Raw genomic sequence first — 20783 nt, 5'->3', positions numbered from 1 at the left:
AATTCATGTAGAACCACAATTAGAAAAAAGGAGCCAGGTGAGAAGAAGAACATAAAACTGGACTGGATTTTTCCAGACTTCCATAGCTATTGCTGAGCCTCATGGAAAGTGAGACTAGAAATTATGTTGCTACAGAGTAGGAATGGTGTAGTCTATAATCTCCTCGTTGAGCTGTGCCAGTTCTTATGGATAGCTTTTAGACCTGTTAAAGTTCTAGAGGTAGATTGGGTCATAAACAATGCCATATAGAGTCATTAGAATAAAGGAGGAGGCATAGGGAATGGCAAAAGAGGCTTTTGTCCACAGTGGGACAGAAAAGGCAACATTTCTATAGATAACAGAAGTAGAGGTTGTCCACAATGAGTAGACAGATGTCCATTTTATTGCTTTTTATTTTTCCTGAAACTGTACTGATTCATGTTTTACAAAGTATTCAAAAATATGTAAAGTGGAGTATGGTGAGAAAACCCCAAGGATTTGATTAAAGAGATCTTAGCAGGCTCAGAGAATGTGCAGAAGAAATGAGAACAGAAAAGCTGTCTTTGTGCATTTTTGAATCATTAACTCCATTCAATAGAGAACTCATTTCATGGGATTTGGGGCAAGTTTTAATTCTGTGCAGTTGTTTCAAAGGACCAAACCATACAAGCTTTAAGAGTAATTCTTCATTTCACAATTTCATAGGAGTTTTTAAGTCAATTCAGCCCAGTCCTTGGATTCCAATAGCAAGAAGGCAAACCATACACACAGCTTTCAGGTTTTGCCACAAACAGGATCATGTCATTATTTTCTCTTAGGAAAGGGTCATTAAATTTCCATTTTAAAGAAAAGAGAAACACTGACAATAGTTATTGCTGCATGCTTATATACAGAATCACTTTTGTTGTTGCCTGGCAACTAGAAGAGATTTGACAAGGAGTCTAAAGAAACTGAATGAATTAATGGAAATGTCAGCATCAGTTTCAGGGGATAAAAAGAAATCTACTATTGCAGGATTAGCGTCACATGGCCTTTTCCAAGTTACATGATTGGAATTCACAGTGCTTCTGTCTCCTTCTGTCCTCTCTGCTTCTAGTGTTTCCTCACAACCCCTTTTAGACTGTGGTGGGGAAGTTGCACAAGATAAACTGTCAATGCCAAAGGACATGTGAGAACATTAAAAAAATAAAACCTTTGGTGGCAGGAAAAAAAAAAAAAAAGTTACCTCCGTCAGTAATCTCTAAGCGTGGATGGGTATTTGACCAATATTCTAGTCATTTCACATAGTGATCCTTCATATTCAGTTTATTTTTAATTTTTTATGGCTAGAGAATAGGGCTTCGATTATTCTTTTTTTCATCTTGAACACTGAAAAAATCTATCTAAATAGATTAGATAAATAGGTAAATATATGGGTAGTTGGTAGATAGGCTGGCAGACAGACAGACCGACAGATGGATTCAGCACTTGAAAGCTTTTATTATTTTTAAAACCACTTTTTCTCTGTATGCCATTTATTAGCAACTTGATTACAAGTTCCTTGTGAAGGCACATGGACTTCTAATGTATGACATGATGCCTCTTAAAGCAATAGCATAGTCTCTATGTCTCCCAAATAGTTGCTAATTAATATTTAGTCTAGAGAATTGAGCCTCAATTCTGTAATAGTGTTCTCAGCTGTTAAGAAGGGAGAAGTGAGTGGAACATGTCTCCCTGGAGCAAGCATTAGAATGAAAAGACAGAGAAAAGGAGAAAAGACAAAAACAATCGTTTTGGCTTGAATTGTTCAGATTGGCAAAATGATATTAGATGAACAAAATATTTCATCGGGGGGCACTTATAAAAGAGGAAGGAGAGGAAGCATGATAAGATAGAGTCTATAGATGGGGCCAGGCTGTAACGCACCTAATTAAGTGCACACATTATAGTGCGCAAGGACCTGAGTTCAAGCCCTTGGTCCCCACCTGCAAGGGGAAAAGCTTCATGAGTGGTGAAACGGGGCTGCAGATGTCTTTCTGTCTCTGACCCTCTCTTCTAAATTTCTCTCTGTCTCTATCCAATACTAAATAAATAAATAAATAGGAGTTTCTACAGACTTCTAAGAAGGTCTAAAGTATTTGAAAGAAAGAGAAGACAATTAGGTAGGAAGAGGTTCAGCTTGCAACATTGTTCTGGCTAAGTTCATCAGGCTGGTGGGGAGGGGAGTCTTTTAGGCCAGAGCAGCCTGGTGAATGAATCCTGTTTCCCTCAGAAGGGAGCTTTTTTTCACCACATCAGTTGCTGAGCTGCTAGTTAGGAAAGTCCTGGTGGCTTGGGTCTGACTGATGCCCCTGTGCCTCCAGAGATGTGATGGCTTCCTGGATAGGAGTGGCTCCCACAATAATCAAGAATGAAACACCACTGGATGTTCCCAATGGGAACTGTAATGCCTGCTTTGGAATTCAGTCATAGAAAAGAAGAGCATAAGATATATAGGCTTATTGAAAAGATGCCATTACAAATTCAAGAAATACTCTTCAGAAGTAATTAATAAAATAGAAACTTTAGAATTGCCTTTGGTTTAGTAAGCTGAGCAGTGCTGTTACTGGAACAGGAAGTCTTCTCCACTTCTACAGCCAAGGATGATTCAGTCATCTTATTATTATTATTGTAGCATACTCTGTTTCTAACTACACTTACGGAAACAAAGGGACACTTGCACTTGATTCTATTGAAAAACTCAGGGCCTTTCAGTACATTGTAATCTCTCTGGGTTTTAATTCCCTTATCTGCTCATGCAGGGGATCTTTAAGACTCTTTCAGCACTAACATTAGATGACTACAAGGTCTTCCCCACCTTAAAAGACCAAAGAGGAAAGTTGTGCCTCAGCTCAGAGAGCCTGTGGGCAGCCACTCCTTGTAAGAGGATTCAGCTGCCTCTATTTGAATGCAATATGTAACTTTTCTTTTACTCAGATCCTTGTAAAATAAAGAAAGGTCATGGAAACATTTCTGAGGCCCATTTGTCTATTTACTGGCACAGCATTTCTGACGCCACACTTCTTCAAGACCTTAAAGTTCTGCTTTTCAGCTCTTAAAAAAAGAACTGTCAATGAAAATAGTGAAACAGAATCTATTGTGTGTACACTGGAGTATTGTCTAACTTGGGGAAACTGTTGTATAGCAGATCTCTAAAATATCATCTGCATAACCAAAATGTTTACATTGTAGTTTACAACTCCCCATTTCTTCTCCCAGCCCTTACCAGCATTTCTAAGTCCCTGGAGCTCTTCAGCTTCATTCATGTTATTCACAAATGACTGGACTGCTTTCTTTTTTAAAGGTTGACTGATATTCCATTGCTTTTGCATATACTGTGCACTTTATCTATTCATCTATGTCTATGGAGATCTGTTAATGCTTGCTCTTTGTTTTTATTGACCCAAGTTGTAATTATAGCATTCAACACAGCTCAGTGCACAAACTAGTTTTTTAAATTGTGTTTAGAAGCAAAGCAAACAGTTGCATAAAATTACTGGAAAAACAACATCTGGCCAATCAGGTGATCATTTTTTAATTAATTAATTTATTTTGTGTTATCTTTATTTATTGCAGCAGCGAGAAATCGAGATGGAAGGGGTTGACAAAAATGAAGAGAGACAGAGAGACACCTGCAGCCCTGCTTCACCACTCCTGAAGCTTTCCCCCTGTAGGTGGGGACCATGGGCTTGAACCAGGTTCCTTGTACATTGTAATATGTGCATTCTACTAAGTGCACTACCACCTGGCCCCCTCATTTTTTATTTTTATTTCTTGGCTTTATTTTTTTTCTTATATTTGATAGGACAGAAAAATTGAGGGGGGAAGGGAGAAGTGGAAAGGGTGAGAGCAAAACACTGCAGCCCTGCTCCACCACTCTTGAAGCTTCCTCCCTGAAGATGGGTCCAGAGGCTTGAACCAGGGTCCTTGCAGACTGTAATGTGAGTGTTCAACCAGGTGTGCCACTACTTGGCCCCTAAGAATTTTAATGGCTTTTAAACCAGAAGGCCTTTTTTTAAATTGGTCAGGTTGTTAAAAAAATGAAAAGGGCATGCAGATCAACACATGAAGTTATTCCAAAGAGAAAGTATAATCCTAGTTTCCGTAGTGTTTAGACTATCTCCTTCCTGCACACTATACGAATATCCAAAGTTAATATAACTCAAAGAGGAAATGTAGCTCATTTATTTTAGAACTAAAGGGCAATTAGTTAACTCCTTTATGTTGGTAGTGATTAAAGGTTAATAGTGAGTGATTATGCCATTATGGTACTCTTTGTCTTAGTAGTTCTGTGTGCCAGCAGGGAAAAACCCTAAGGAGAGTGGATGTCAGTAATTGCGCTGACCATTACACCCTCAAGTCCTTAAATTCCAGAGAAAGTGACGAAAAGTTTTTAACTGAATATTCTGTGTTAGAAGTAGAAGATAAAAGTACCTTACTTTTCTCTTTATTTGAATACCAGAAATAAAATGCATTGTGAAAATAATCAGTTTTGCAGGTGGCGCAAAGCGCAAGGACTGGTGTAAGGATCCCAGTTTGAGCCCCTGGCTCCCCACCTGCAGGGGAGTCACTTCACAAGTAGTGAAGCAGGTCTGCAGGTGTCTATCTTTCTCTCCCCCTTTCTGTCTTCCCCTTCTCTCTCATTTCTGTCTGTCCTATCCAACAATGATGACATCAATAACAATAATAATAACTACAACAATAAAACAACAAGGGCAACAAAAGGGAATAAATAAATACTTTTAAAAAATAATCAGTTTCTATTGATTTCTCTAGTAAATCTCAGTATGGGATTTATTAACAAAAGTATATGGATGGAATAGTTACCTAAGTCTTACTGCCGTGTGTGCATGCGTGTGTTTAACAGCTTGTCTGATAAAGGCTTCGTGAATTTGGACTCATCCTACCCTAATGAGCAGGTCTAACTAGAAGTTCTGAAAAAGTGGTGATGAAGACTCAGCCACAGTCACAGAAAACATGTGGTTGTCCACTTCTCTCTGATGGGTGCAGTGAAGTGTGTATGAAGCCCAGTGCTAGCGTGGGTGCACACTAGAGGAGCAGCTGTTACTAGCAGCAGCCACTTGAAAGTCACAAAATGGGGGTTGGGTGGTAGCACCGTGGGTTATGCGCAAATGGCACAAAGTGCAGGGACCAGTGTACGGATCCTGGTTCGAGCCCCTGGCTCCCCACCTGCAGGGGAGTCGCTTCACAGGCGGTGAAGCAGGTCTGCAGGTGTGTGTCTTTCTCTCCCCCTCTCTGTCTTCCCCTCCTCTCTCATTTCTCCCTGTCTTATCCAACAATGACGACATCAATAACAACAACAATGAAGGACAACAAAAGGGAAAATAAATAAATAAATAAATTTATTTAAAAAAATCTTAACCACCTCAAAAAAAATTTTTTTAAGTCACATAATATATATGCACATGTACATATAACTACAAGTGACAGGTTAATGGTCCAAATTCTGAAAAGAAAAAATTATCATGGATTAAGTTATAAAGTTTAAAACAGTTTATCTGATTTTACTTTTACTATTTCTTTAGTTAAGAGGGGGGAAAACCCATTTGAGTATCTCTTGCTCTACAACAAGTTATCAGGCTTATTTCTAGGAATTAAAGAAATTGTAAATAAACTAAACCAGCAGTTTACATTTTTCTTTCCATTTTTTTTTTTCCACCAGGGTTACCAATGGGGCTTGATACCTGCACAATGAATCAGCTCTGGGGACTGGTTGACTGGGAGAGTAAGAAGGATATAGTGCCATGTGGCTTTCATAGTTACATGGCACTATGTTAGCATAGTTAGCTATTTTCTCTCTAGTTGGGGTGCTTATGTGAGAGCCCCAGAGTGCAGTCTAAACAAACTGACTGCTCTTGGGCAGTAGGAAAGATCACATGGAGATGATATGAGAGGGTGGGGAAGGAGGACCCAGCCAGACACCAGTGCCTCAGCATTCCTGCCCTCCACCCACCTCTTCTCTCTGTTTGCTTGAGAAGCGCCAAGGCAGACCCACTCAGTTCAACTCTTCTTGAATTCTTGGTCCACAGGAATCTTGGGAAATAACATTGGACTGTTGGTCTAAGCCATCTAGTTTTGGGTTGACTAGTTATGTAGCAACACCTATCTGTGATACCCTCTCAAAAACTGGTATTTTGAAACAATGCAAAAATGATGAGAACAGTAGACACCATACTCAAACCAATTAGTTGATAGCTGGGAAGTTATATTCAGAGATGATATAAGATGGTTATGAGGATTCAGGGTTCAAATTGATTGATGGGAGGGGTTGGGTGATGTGGTGGGTGTGGTGTGACATTATACCCCTAAAACTTACAGCCTTGCATGACACTGTTATCTTGGTAAAAATTTAAAAGTGGAGGAGGGGGAAGAAAACTCCATTTTGAGTTAGTAATTACTATGGTTCCTGAAAGTCCTGCCATCTTAAATTCCTCTGACAGATAAGTGGGGTCCAACCATGATTGAGGAAGGTCCCACAGTCCTCTGCTCAGATCCTAACACTACTAGGATGATGGATTTTGTGTATAAGATTCTCTTTCAACAGGGTATATTCAGAGGAACTTGTGAGGATGGTAAAAAATTGGAGAGCACAGTTTATGAAAAACTTCTGTAGAACATATGTTTACTCTATAAAGGATGGGATTCTGGGAAGTACATTCCCTCCTTGGGAAAACTACATGGCTTACCTTTCGATAGAGAATTATGTCTGTTAGGCCAGAAGGTGGAACGAGGACCAAGGAGTGACAGTGTCTAGTGTCCCCTTTCTGGCTGCACCCTTCTTATTCTTGATCTCTCTCTTCCTCTCTTTCTTTAACATCTGCTCTGTGGTCACAACAGAATCTCTTGTCCCTTACCTTCTCCCTAGTCTCTCAACCCAGCATCCCCTTTTCATAGAGCACAGATGCGTGCTAATTCTTTATATTTATATACATATACATATATTACACATACATAAATATATACATTTATATATGTACCTTTTTGGTGGTTAATAGGTTACAGTTCAGTTGTTGACATGTAAGTACGACCTCTCATCTCCCCCATGGTAGATGTCTAGATGTCTGCAAGACCCTCACTTCCCATCCCAGGCCTTTGCCCCTCATTGTACGCCAGAACCCTAGCGCTCTTCCATCTCCTTCCTTTTTCTTTCTTCACCATGGTCCTTTGCTTTGGTGCAATACACCGTACACAGTCCAAGCTTCACACTATATTTTCCCTTACTGTCTTTGTTTCTTAAGTTCCACATATGAGATTATTCAACATTTGGTCCTTCTCTTTCTGGCTAATCTCACCCAACATGATACCTTCAAGTTCTGTCCAAGATGTGGCAAAGGAGATGAGTTCAACTTTTTTTATAACTAACTATATCTATATCTATATCTATATATATATAGTGATTTTAATATATATCTTAATTTTCTTAGTTATCCTCTGTCATTGTGCACCGAGGTTGCTTCCAAATTTGGGCTATAACAAATTGTGTCGTAAGCAGTCTAAAGACTCATCCTAATGCTAGAAACAGACCTGTCCTAGGGCCTGGCAATTCCTCTTCTAGGCTATAGCCAAAGAAAACAGAGACACTGATCTGAAGAGGTCTATGCCTTAATGATTCTTGTCTCTGTATGCTTAGGATCTACCTCTGAGTCTTTGCGTGTTGGTAATTTGGGGTTATGGTTTGTCTCTGCCTCTGTTTCTGCCTTGTTAAGAATGGCTAGGGAAAGCCATGCCATTTGGTTCCCTGACCAACCTGTGCTTTCTAGCTTTAGTGGACATTCATTATTGCTCAGCAATATTTTCATTCATCTAGGCCATTTCCTCTCACTCCCATAAGGCAACACTAAGCCTTTTTTCCTTCACTTTTTAGCCCTGAAGCAAACTCTAAAGCTCTTACTCAGAGAAGTCAGTGTACTTACATTTTCCTCTTCACATTCTCAAATTTTAATAAATTGTCACTCTTCTTTTTCCCTCCTTTCATAAATTTTGCTTTTCACATAGATTTTGGTGCCATTTCGTTTGGAGCTTTGCTTCATAATTTATCTCCTGTTTCCTCTCTTCAAGTTGTTTCTCATTGCCAGCTCCTTCCCTCCATAAGCACTTTGAGGAGATTAATTACGCTGTGATTGTTGGAAGATGGGTTGGAGAGAGGAGAATCCCAGCCAGAAAATCCAATTAGAAGGCTTTTTCCAGAGGTCAGGTGAAAAGTGATGGGAACTTGTCCAGAGTAGTTAAAAAATAATAAAGAACTGGTCAGATTCAGAAAGGATTTTGTTGTCAGAATAACTCTTTAGTTATTTATGACTTTGCTTTCTTTTCCTTCTATTTCCTCAACTCCTTAGGGGCAAAGACTTTGTCAGATTCATCTCATTTTCCTTCACAAAATCAACTTGAATGAATGGTTAGAATTCCCTCAAACTTCATGGGAGGGAGTGGAAGCACTGTCATGTCTATCTTATAAAAAGAGAATAGTTGGGAGTCGGGCGGTAGTGCAGCGGGTTAAGCGCAGGTGGCACAAAGCGCAAGGACCGGCTAAGGATCCCGGTTCGAACCCCCAGCTCCCCACCTGCAGGGCAGTCGCTTCACAGGCGGTGAAGCAGGTCTGCAGGTGTCTATCTTTCTCTTCCCCTCTCTGTCTTCCCCTCCTCTCTCCATTTCTCTCTGTCCTATCAAAACAGTGCTGGCAACAATCGTAACTACAACAACAATAAAACAACAAGGGCAACAAAAGGGAATAAATAAATAAATAAACATTAAAAAATTTTTAAAAAAGAGAACAGTTAGTGAGAAAGAGGAAGACATCACATTAGAACCTTTGTTCCCCAAAGGGCGGCTCATTGTTTTGGTTTCCCAGTGCTGTAACAAATGGGACTGGCTGTAACATTGTCACAAACAAAAAGCAACAAGATCTTATTATCTCACTGGGATCTGAAGTCCAAATGAGTCACATGGAGTTACAGTTACGGTGTCAGCAGAGTTACATGGCTTTCTAGAAGCTCGGGAAAATTTTTTTTCTTTCTTGCCTTCCCCAATTTCTAGAAGCTACTTACAGTTATCAGTTCATCTGTTTTCTGCTGGTTTTATTTGTTTATCTTAGCTAGCAGTGGCTGGTGAAGACCTTTCTCACATTGCCTCTGCTTTAGTCTTCCAATTTAAAGAACTCCTGTGATTCTTCTATAAGTCCCACTGCAATGATCCAGAATAATTTCCTCATCTTATGCCCCCTCTCCCCTAACAGCCTTAATCTTGTCTACAACCTTGACTTGTCATGTAACCCAGCATGATTCAAAGTTTTGGAGACCTAGGACACAAATGTCTTTGGAAGCAACTGATGGGCCCACCATGCCCTGGAACCAGCAGTCTCTATTGATACCTCACCAGGAAACTTGCTAGAAATGAAGAATTTGGACTCTACTTCTAAAACTAAATCAGAATCTGCATTCTGGTCAAATCCAAAGTGATCGGGGTGAATTTTAAGCTTGAGAAGCCATGATTACACTGTCTCTGAGATCTTCCCACTTTAAACTTCTTGTGATTGTGTAAAAGCTTCATACTTCCTTCAACCTTCAGGTCTTGATTATTTCTTTTAATCCTGACTCCCTACCCTCCCCAACAGTTCATTTTAATTTGTACTTCTGGTGTTAATTAAAAAAAAAAAATCAGCCAAGTAGAACATGACAACTTCTCATACATATTTATTTGTTTATTTATTTGTGCTGATAGAGAGTAGATGTCAGGACAATTAAATTAGGAATTATCTGTGACATAAAGGTACTGGTCTGCAAAGAATACTTTCTTCCTCAGAAAGACTCTTAGGAAATCTGCATTCATTAGAGTTTAGGTAATGTTAGTGGCCCAGCAAGTGAATCAAAACACACAGAGATGAGCTGTTTTTAAGACATCTCTGAACAGCTTAGTAATTGAGAAACATGACCAAAACTAATTATAAAGTTCCTTTCAAAATTTGCAGGAATGGCATACCCATAAATAACTGGTTCTCACTGGAGTGAAAAGGAGGTTGCAGGCTGTTAATTATTGTCCTTAGTGTAGGGGATAACATTAAGCTCACCTCCAAGATTACAAGCTCCTTAAGGCTGGGGTCAGCCATGTGCATGTGCATGTGCAGTGCCAGGGACCTAGGGAGCTAGAAACCTTTTAAGACTGCTAATACTTTATGCTGAATTACAGAGCTGCACCATCATAGCAGCAGTGGGGGGGTAGCTGGCCAATAGAACTGGAGTATTTCCGTGGCCATCTTACTAGACTTCCCACTTCCTTTTATTTATTCAGTCATTCATTCATCTATTCAACCAGCATTTATGAATCATCTACTGAATGCCAGCCATTGTTCTAGGCCTTGTGGAAACAAAGAAATAGTCTTTGTAGTTCATTAGCTCACATCCCAGTGAGCTAAATGGCCACACAAGGAAATAATTAATGGCCACAAGAGTGCTGGAAGAGGCAGGAGCAGAGCTGTGGGCCTTTATTATCACATTTTCACCAGATTCATCTTTCATCTTCCTTTTGCCAATTGCATTAATTACTTGCTTTACTTTTATCAGCCCCTCTTTTTTTACTTGTGACTTATTCTAGAAAATGAAACTCTCACAAAGTACTGTCCAACAAAATGGAGGCTATTCTTATTCAGGAAGGCTTAAATGAACAGGAAGTGAGGCTGCCTCCAAGACCCCCCCTCTTCATTTGTGTGTTTACATTCTTTTCTCTCTCTAAGGTTGGTAATGAGCATTTTTGTTTTGTTAGTGTTTTTCAGCCACTAGTACAATATCTGATCATTATAGGCATTTGGTTAATAAATACACAAATACTTGGGAGATGGGGGTGGGGGTGGGGGGACTTCATGTAGGCACCTTAGGGACCACCTCTTCCTTACAGTACTGCTTAGCTTTTGGAAGAAGAGAAGACTGAGGAGAGCTTAAGTGTGTTGGGTCTGTAGAATTTTTTTTAAGATGGGTGGTATACAGAACAAATTCATCCACCCCAAATAAGTTTTCACCAAAGCGTACTAGTGACATCTTTCAGTTTCAGTGGGCAAAGGCTGGCTGACAGTAAAGAGATCCTTCTCCTTTGTGGCCTCATGCAGATATCTCACCCTTTTTTGTTTCTTTATATTTCTTGAGCAGCTAATAAATGCTAAATTCTATACTTGACACTTGACGTCCATCAAGTTTCCATGGTCAAAGACCTGGGTCAAGCCCCCTGTCCCCACCTGCAGGGGAGAAAGCTTTGCAAGTGGTGAAGCAGTGTTGCAGCTGTCTCTCTGTCTCTCTCCCTCTCTATCACTCCCTTCCCTCTTGATGTCTGACTGTTTCTGTCCAATAAACAAATAAAGGTAATTTTAAAAAAAAGAAAGAAAGTATGGTGAGTGTAGTGGGAAATGGAAGAAAGTAGGAATGACTTATGGCAGGGATGGCTGAGAGGACTTCATGGTATACCCGGAAGCTGGGAAGATAGCATAATGGTGATGCAAGAGGACGTTCAGGCCTGAGAAACCAAAGGTCCTAAGTTCAGTTCCCATAACCACCATAAACCAGAGCTAAGCAGTGCTCTGGTAGGTAAAAATAAATAAGTATACAAAGTAAAACAGCATGTTGCCATAGTACACATGCTATTTCTTTTTAAATTTTTTTATTACCTTTATTTATTTATTGGATAGAGACAGCCAGAAATCGAAAGGGAACAGGGTGATAGAGAGGAAGAGAGACAGATACCTATAGCACCGCTTCACCACTTGCAAAGTTTTCCCCCTACAGGTGGGGACCGGGGACTCGAACCTGGGTCCTTAGGCATTGTAACATGTGTGCTCAACCAGGTGCACCACTAAGTGGCCCCAGTACACATGCTATTTCACTGAGATGTAAGATTTGGGGAAAAAAAAAAAAAGGGCAAATTTACACAGAGCTGGGGAGTGGAGAGGCAGCACGTCTAGGACTTGGACTATAAAGGGTCAAACCAGAGGGACCTTTGAAGAAGCAGATTGGAGCCCACCTGCCAATGACGTTGGATGGCAGGTTGTAGGCATCAGCTATATGCTTGAGAAAGGGGGAATGGTTATAGTTGTGCTTTAGGGAGAACAATCTGGCAGCAGCCTCAAAATGAATTTGCCCGGGAGAGGCTGGAAGCAGAGAATGCAGCTGTCATGCTGCTTTCTGATAATGCTGGGTCTGTACTGATCACCCAGCTTTGGGGGTTGGTTGAAAATGTTAAACAGGACTGTTTTTGAAATTCAGACCTAGCCTAAATGACTCATCAGTCAGCTTGAAAACTTCTAAGGTGTGTCATCACAGACTAGTTCCAAAAACTGCACAGTGTGAATGAGAAAATCTGCTGGCAGCTCTTAAACCAGACAACTCAGGTACCAGGGATTTGGGAAGTTGAGCTCAAACAGCTTCTGGGGATGCCACACCACCTTGCTGCTTAGCTTAAGCAAAATGCCAACAGGGGAGGCATGGGGCCCAGTGGATAGACCCTGCCCAGCCAGACAGGAAAGCCCCTTGGGAGGAGAGGGAAAATGGAAAATGCTAAAGGTAAAAATCAAAACAACTTTTGGGTTGAAATCTGCAAAAGGGGGCTTTCTCTATAGCAAACTGAGTTTGCCAAACCGGATTAAAGTTCGTGGAAGCCAAATGGAGAAATGTGATCTGGGAAAGGGTAAGAGCTTGCTAAATGAACTGCTAAGGACCCTGGGCTGGGATTGTCACCCCACAGTCTGTGCTGGCTGGCTAGTCACAGGTTCCTTTTCAGACCACTCTGCTCATGGCAAGGGGGCCCAAGAGGAACACAGTTAAGTGCAGCTTGAAGCTGGGCTCCAGTGTGAAGCTGCAGCAGCAGACTCACCAGCTTGGGTTGTGGCAGTGAAGTAAAGACTGTGTCTGAAGCAGAGCCAAAAGCAGCCTCTGCAAAATAGCCACCGCAGGCATGAATTTTATGAGTTCCCCATGTGCAAACTACCATTAGTCACGCATTGATTGATTCATTCCTCCAGGAGCTTTATTTCCAATTGCAAAGGCAGCCTTTCTGCACAGCCTCACGGTAACACTCCCTTTGTCAGCTACTCCTCAACATTTAAAGCAACTTCAGGGGAAGATTTTTTTGTGTGGGGGTGGGGGGTGGGCATGGACCCCTTGTGACTCTGCATGAGAAGTGACACCATGAGTTACTGTGTTGTCAGACACACATCCAAGTATCCACTGTCACTCCCATCTTTCTCAAAGATGTTTCCATAGGAAAATTAATGTAGTGAACTTATAAATAAGAGGATGGGGAAACAGTACTCTGAGTATTCTCTCTCCACATTAGCTAAGCCCAGAAGCAGAGCTTTGGCCAGAAAGTCACTAGAATTCAATATTATGACAATCTGTCGAGAAATAGGCACAGTTATTTTCCCTTTTTTTCCTCGTTTCTATAAAATTTTGAATTCCCATCTGAACTCAGCATTTTCCCCTGGGAATTACATACAGTATTCATAGTTAGATTTGATATGAAAGCACAGTTATTGACAACTTTCTAAGAATCTCTTCAGAGCTAGGACATGTAAAATGGATATATGAAAAAAAAAAAGACATTTCCTATATTGATCATGATGGAGTTTTTTTTCTTTACTGAAGTTAGGAAAAGTAGTATACGCATCTAAAATGGAAGTGCTTCTATAAGCCATGACTTACATTGTCTTTGCTTCAACAGAAGCAAGCAGAGAAAGCAAGCAGAGAGATGACTGGAAGGGTAGTCAGTAGGGGTATACCTGTTTGAGAGCATATGTTATGCTCAAGAACTAGGGTTCAATTCCCCACTCCCTACCTACAGGGGGAAAGATTCAAGAGTAGTGAAGCAGGTCTGCAAGTGTCTCTCTCTCTTTTCTTGTTTTTAATCTTTTTTTAAATTTTTAAAAATATTTATTTGTTTTCCTTTTTGTTTCCCTTGTTGTGGTTACTGATGTTGTTGTAGTTGGATAGGACAGAGAGAAATGGAGAAAAGAGGGGAAGACAGAGAAGGGGAGAGGGAGATAGAAAACTGCAGACCTGCTTCACCGCCTGTGAAGCGACTCCCCTGCAGGTGGGGAGCCGGGGGCTCGAACCAGGATCCTTACAGTGGTCCTTGTGCTTTGCACCACGTGCACTTAACCTGCTGCACCACTGCCCAACTCCCCTTCTCTGTCTCTTTTCTATCTCTTCCCTTCCATCTCAGTTTCTCTCTGTCTCTACCCAATAATGATTTTTGCTTTTAAATTTAAAGAGCAAAATGACTGGAGGCAGTTTTTTTTAATGTTTTTATGTATAAAGAAGAAATATTGAATAAACCGTAGGATAAGAGGGGTACAACTTCACACAATTTGATAGTGGACAGTCAGAAATTAAAAGGAAGAGGAAGTTAGGGAGGGAGAGAAACAGACACATACAGACCTGCTTTGCCACTCTTGTAGCTTTCCTCGTGCAGGTGGAGACCAAGGGTTTGAACCTGGGTCCTTGTACATTGTAACATGTGCGCTCAACCAGGTGCACCACCACCCGGCCCCCAAAGTGCTGGCTCTTTAACAACTGTGTAGGTTTTGGCTTAGTGTAACTATAATGTCATCATGACATCATTATAATGTAATTATCAACTAAGCAATATGTTACTGAGAAGAGCAACACTGATGTGATAATAATGATAATTATTAAGAAATCTTCCAACATTAGCCAACTGTTGTATCTTTTTGGCTTTTTAAAAAATATTTTTTGTAGTTACTATTGTTATTGTTATTGATGTCGTCAATTGTTAGATAGGACACAGAGAAATGGAGAGAGGAGGGAAAGAGAGGGAGAAAAATAGACACCTGCAGACCTGCTACACCGCCTGTGAAGTGACCCCCTACAGCTGAGGAGCTTGAACCGGGATCTTTATACTGGTCCTTGCGCTTCGTGTCAAGTGTGTTTAACCCGCTATACTACTGCCCAACTCCCAACTGTTGTATCTTAAAAGGCTTACATTGTATTTAAAAAGTAGGGTCTGGCCAGTAGCACTGCAGGTTAAGTGCACATGGCAATAAACACAGAGACCCATGTAAGGATTCTTCGAGCCCCCGGCTCCCCACCCCACATGGGCAGTCACTTCACAAGCGGTGAAGCAGGTCTGCAGGTGTCTTTCTCCCCCTCTCTCTGTCTTCACCTCCTCTCTTAATTTCTTCTCTCTGTCCTATACAACAAGAACAATACAATAACAATAATAACAACAACAAAATGGAGAAAGTGTCCTTCAGGAGTGATGGATTCCTAGTGCAGGCACCGAGCCCCAGTGATAACCCTGGAGGTTGTGGGGGCGGTGGGGGGGTAACTACATTAGAAGGGTTACATGTCAGTTTATATACCACGAGTCCAGTTGTACTTATTGTTGGCTACACATTAATAATGACTTTCCTGAACTGGATCCAGGGAATTCTGGTTTTATCACCACCTTGGCTTTTCTTTAAAAAGGGGGAAATGGTCAAAAAGTAGACATCCTCAGTTATAAGATTAACAAGTTCTGGGGATCGAATGTACAGTGTTGAAAATCAGTAAGAGTGGAACTAAATATTCTCACTGTGAAAAAATAACATAATTATTTATGTGATGGAATGAAAGCATTATTCTCCTGGTGGTGGTGGTGATTTTACTTTATGTAAATATATCCAACGACTGTGTAAGCCATACACCTTAACTCGCACAATATTACATATGAATACATAGAGAAGACAAAGGGAAGGAGAAAGAGGATAGGTGAGAAAACTGTAATTGAATGAATGACAGTTTCAGAAAGTGATTGTTCAGGGATGCTCATAAGAACTAAGTCCTGTTGTTTGTGCACCTTGAATAACCCTAACCACCTCTACCTTCATCTTTTCCTTTTTTTCCCCAATTATCTTTACTTATGTAGTGAATAGAGACAACCAGAAATAGAAAGGCAAGGGGGAATTAGAGAAGGAGAGAGACAGAGAGACACCTGCACAGCACTGCTTTACCACTTGCAAAGCTTTCCCCCTGCAGGTGAGGGCCAGGGGCTCAAACCAGGGTCCTTGCGCATTCTAACACATGCACTCAACCAGGTGTGCCACCACCCGGCCCCCACCTTCATCTTATACTCTCGAAGGCTCCCTGTCTGCCACCCTCTGTCCTCCCTGCCAGCACTGTCTCCTCAGCTCTTCATCCTTTCTGTTGCCTCTGCTAAAACGCTGTTTCCCCTTCCTCATTGCCCCTGACTTGTTAGCACCTTTACATGGTCTCCCTACTCTATGATGTCACAGCCTTTGTCACAGTGTGCAGGTATACATATTTCTGTGTGATCACTTTATTGATGTGTATATCTTCTCTATCGACTCCTGGAACTTTTATGCCTTGTCACACAATAACCATTCAGAATATATTCTTTTATTTAAAGAGGGGAAAAGAAAAAGGGAAAAAAAAGCTTTGATTTGAAAATGTTAATGTATTTATAATGTAGAGACTAAGGGAAAAAAAGAATACAAAAGCAGGAAATAAAATCAAAGGACTCTTGGGTCACATATATACAAATAATTATTCAGAGTGAGTCAGGTTTTGATAAAATAGTTATGACCTCCAGTAGTAATTTCAAGTTCTGTGAAATAAATGCCAGATAATTCTAGTAGGCAAGAAGACTACATACTCAGTTTACTCCCAGGACATGAAAAATTGAGTATCCATCTAACTCTGTGAAATTCTTGGCTTTTATGTACTTACTTTGATTGTGTTTTAAATGTTGGTTTCAGAAAGATGTCTGGGCACGTTTTCTATATTGTGATGGCCATTTCAAAGATGCAATGGCCCAAATTTCTTATCTCTATAAATACTTGGAGTTTTACAACACACTTCTGTGAACATTGACATGACTGTTTCCATTGTGCAGATAAGAGAAGCTAAGACATTTGATTAAGTTTTCCAGATCTACTTCCTGAGCCAGTAACAAGGCCAGCCAGAGACAAGAAACAGGCTGTGTCCTCACTGAAAATACATCTTGGGGAAGGGTAGACAGCAAACCCAGAGTTGACTTTTTCACCCTCGATCCCACAATCCCAACAAATAGATCTTTATGGAATACAAGCATGTTGTACACAAAGTGCCAAGGTGGTTTCCAGGGTGAACGTTGACTGGTCTGAAATGCCTTGAGTGTGCTTGATAGCAAGAAAATGGCTCAGCTAGCTTTGCAGGGTCTTCCTACTGGTTATAATTCCCTCCAGTGAGCTTCATGGAAGAGCAATATTCAAAGTGCTTTCTTTCCTTTTCACTTTCCCTTTACAGATCTATGCTGTTCGATCAGTTGTTCCCAATAAAAGCAATAATGAAATAGTCCTGGTGCTGCAGCAGTTCGATTTTAATGTAGATAAAGCAGTACAAGCCTTTGTGGATGGTAAGTATACAGATCCCATGAACCTGGAAGTAGAAATGCTAAATGACCTATAGACCTAAATGGCCAAGGAGGAAGCTCATTGGTACAGAGGATACCTGCTAGGTGAGAGGCCCTGAGTCAGATCTCTAGCACCACATAAACAAGCAGCATACTTTAAAGATAGCCCATATATTCTGTGATTTCTTCCATCAATGCATTAAATTCCAGTTAGTTATCAGTATTTACTCATAACAAATTTACTTGGCTTTGAAAACATATATATATGTTTTTAGCAAGAGTAGAATTTGGAAGTTCTTTTTCTACCACTAAAAAAAAGTGGTTTCTCAAAGGTGCCCATTCTCATGCACCTTATTCATGGCCTCCCAGCAACTGCAGCTTGTGACTTAGTGCATCTTTAATACAATGGTGTCCTTGTGAGTGGTGGGCAATGAGCTTTATTCTTGATCTGAAAAACCTTCTCAACTCTTCTGGCAGTGTCGTTCTGCTTGGCCCTTGGCCCTATAGCTGAAAGCCTTGAGTTTGATGCTTATGTAGTTTCAGAGGAGTGATTTATTCTGATATGCTTTCTTTTTTAAGTTTTTCTTTAGGTGACTCCTAGTTTTTGAGTTTGATATTACCTAGCTTAGTAGAATACCATTCACTTTATGTAATTCTTTTTGTCTTTTTTTTTTAGTTGTAATATAAACATTGTTAGTGATGCCCATTTTTAGTGATGCAGAATCTAAAGTCTCAGGAATGTTTTTTATCCCAGAAATGTATAAATTTCAGCTTTAGATTTCCAGTAAATTGTGAGGGAAAATCTTCTAATAAAACTAAATTTCTGTTTACAGACAAATGTCCCCTACTTGTCTTTATCATGCGTCTTCTATCCTGGTAAACTAGTGAAACTTGATCTGACAAAGTTAGGGCTGTATCCTGTGCAAACTTTATTTCTTAAGCATGGTTTGATGTGCTTGTTTTGCTGGAAGTAGAACAATCTCTCTAAGTTCTGATAAGTATAACTGTATTTCAGGCAGGGTCCTGGGCTTGGCATCATGCTCACATTCTGATGTCATCATTAGGGTCCTGATTGAATTTTCAAATGATGATCATCCCAAATAGACCTGCACATTGGCAGCACATAACTTTCTGTTCCTCCCTCTTTTATGTACTGACAGATAGAGACTTTTTAGTCACAAGAACAAGTAGTAGAAAATGAAATATAGGGGGCTGGGTGGTGGCGCACCTGGTTGAGCGCATGTATTACAATGTGCAAGGAACCAGGTTCTAGCCCCCAGTCGCCACCTGTAGGGGGAAAGCTTTACGAGTGGTGAATCAGGGCTGCAGGTGTCTCTCTGTCTCTCTCCTTCTCTATCACCCCCTCCCTCTTGATTTCTGACTGTCTCTATCTAATAAATAAAGATAATAATACATTTTTAAAAAATTTTTTAAACTTTAAAAAAAAGAAAAGAAAGTGAAATATTAAAGTGACTTTGCAGCATACAGTACAGTTGGTCTCAAAAAAAAATTGGGGAAATATGCATATCTTGACTCAGAGAAACTGGCTTTCACTTGCCAACATTATTTGCATGGAAAAAAAAAAGCCTTAGGAAAGGAAAAGGATTATTTTCTCCATCTTCTCCACCCTCGGTTGGGTTGATGCTCCCCCACTCCCTCTCAGGGATGTCTTTTTTTTTTCTCCCCATAAAGTGACCTTGATGAGCTGCACAGATGCTCAGTAACTGATGGAATAGCATCAGATCCTTTTTAGTAAATAAAGTGCCTGTTTATCCTTCTTGAAATTTTCACCTTGTCAATTTTAAGATAGCAATTAAAAAAACTCACTGATGGCTGAGAAACCTTGGGTCATTTTGGTTGGAGACCAGTAGGAAAACTTGTTTAAAAACCACTGAGAATTCCAAATATGTGTTAAGAATTACTTAGGAGGCATATAAAAAGCACTGTTTCTGTGCAGCTTAAAACACTCCAAGCAATTTTATTTCAGTGTAATTAAAATTTAATAAAAATAACAGTTCAGAATCTCTTATAAACACAGGTAGTTCTTCTTCCAAATGGCTCTCTAAAAGCTCATTGTCTAAATTACAAATAGAATTTATATCAAAACTCGAAAACTAGAATAATTGAATATTACAATTGAAAACAGTAAGGGATTCACCTCCTATTTCTGATTAAGAAGAGAGTTTAACATTTTTTTAAGATGGACAGGGGTAGATAACATAATGGTTCTGCAAAGAGAATCTCATGCCTGAGGCTCCAAAGTCCCAGGTTCAATCCCCCACACCACCATAAGCCAGAACTGAGCAGTGCTCTGATAATAAATAAGTAAACAAACAAACATTTTTTTAAGATCTGATTTTATTTAGAAAGAATAAGCTGTACATGAAAACACCCTGAAGATTACTAGCGACCATAGTGACATACCAAGCAAGCTAATAAAAATGATTTCTTAGTCTTCTTCGAAAGGAAAAAACACTGAAGAACATTAATTCTCTGGGCAAATTAGACAAAGACCAGCCCTGTTAATAAAAAGTATGGATTTTTAACTTACTCTTAAGTGCAGTCTTATTATTTCAAGTACATGCAACTGAAACCAGCCTAGAAGAAACATCTAATTGGAAACGTTGGATAAGAATAATTAGCCTGTTTAAGCATTAGCCTAAACAAGATAGTCTTCTGCTTATCCAGTAGTGACAGCAACTCAGTAATTTTGACTCTGCTAGTTTGAAATTCATTGTATGAAGGCCAGCCTGAGTTTATCTTTGACTAATATTGAACTATTAGTTAATAATATTGATATGAGAATGCTTAAAGTTGTTAGATGAATACAGTTAAGAGCTACTCTTGATAGTACCTATTCAAATGAGGCAACGACCTCCTCCTCAATACAACTGGAAGAGTAAAGAACTTTGCTAGTCTAAGTGAAAACAGTCTTTGCAGCTGATCATTAGTAAAGAAACATTTTCAGGTTGGGATTTTCTTATGAGTTTGTGTCTTGTGGTATTGACAGAATTTGGGACTCAACCTGTCAGTTGATGAACTTCTTTTGTTACAAAGTGGAAACCTTGCAAAGACCACATTACATCCACACTGGCAAGAGATCACCTGTCCCCTTTGCACTCTGCAAGTTTGGAATTTAAGGAACAGAGGCCGGAAAAGTGAGAGCCAAAGAATCTGTGGTTTGCGTAGTTAATAATATTGAAAAAAATCCCATGCTTGGCCTGGAAAAGTACAGATACTTTTATTCATATATTAAACAGAAGAACTCTAATTCAGCCTTATGAAGCTATCAAAAAAGTCTCAAAATGCATTTTTCTGCAAGCAACACAGTGATGAAAGAGAGAGAGAGAGAGTAAGCTTCATGGAGTGGGGCTTAGTAT

General features: G+C 40.0%; 1 protein-coding gene across 7 annotated transcripts in view; it reads left to right on the top strand.

Annotated features, from left to right (window-relative positions):
• SPATS2L (spermatogenesis associated serine rich 2 like) overlaps window positions 1-20783 on the top strand; it is a 233839-nt gene that overhangs the window by 134273 nt on the left and 78783 nt on the right. For all 7 annotated transcript variants that reach the window (XM_060194186.1, XM_060194184.1, XM_060194188.1 and 4 more), the window contains one exon: window positions 17298-17406. In XM_060194186.1, coding sequence (XP_060050169.1) covers window positions 17298-17406 — 109 coding nt within the window. The remainder of the gene's footprint in view (window positions 1-17297; window positions 17407-20783) is intronic.

The sequence above is a fragment of the Erinaceus europaeus genome, chromosome 7 (assembly GCF_950295315.1).
Source record: "Erinaceus europaeus chromosome 7, mEriEur2.1, whole genome shotgun sequence".
Taxonomy (NCBI): Eukaryota; Metazoa; Chordata; class Mammalia; order Eulipotyphla; family Erinaceidae; genus Erinaceus; species Erinaceus europaeus.
The sequence above is the reverse complement of the archived record's forward strand: the minus strand, read 5'-3'. Positions and strand labels throughout refer to the sequence as shown.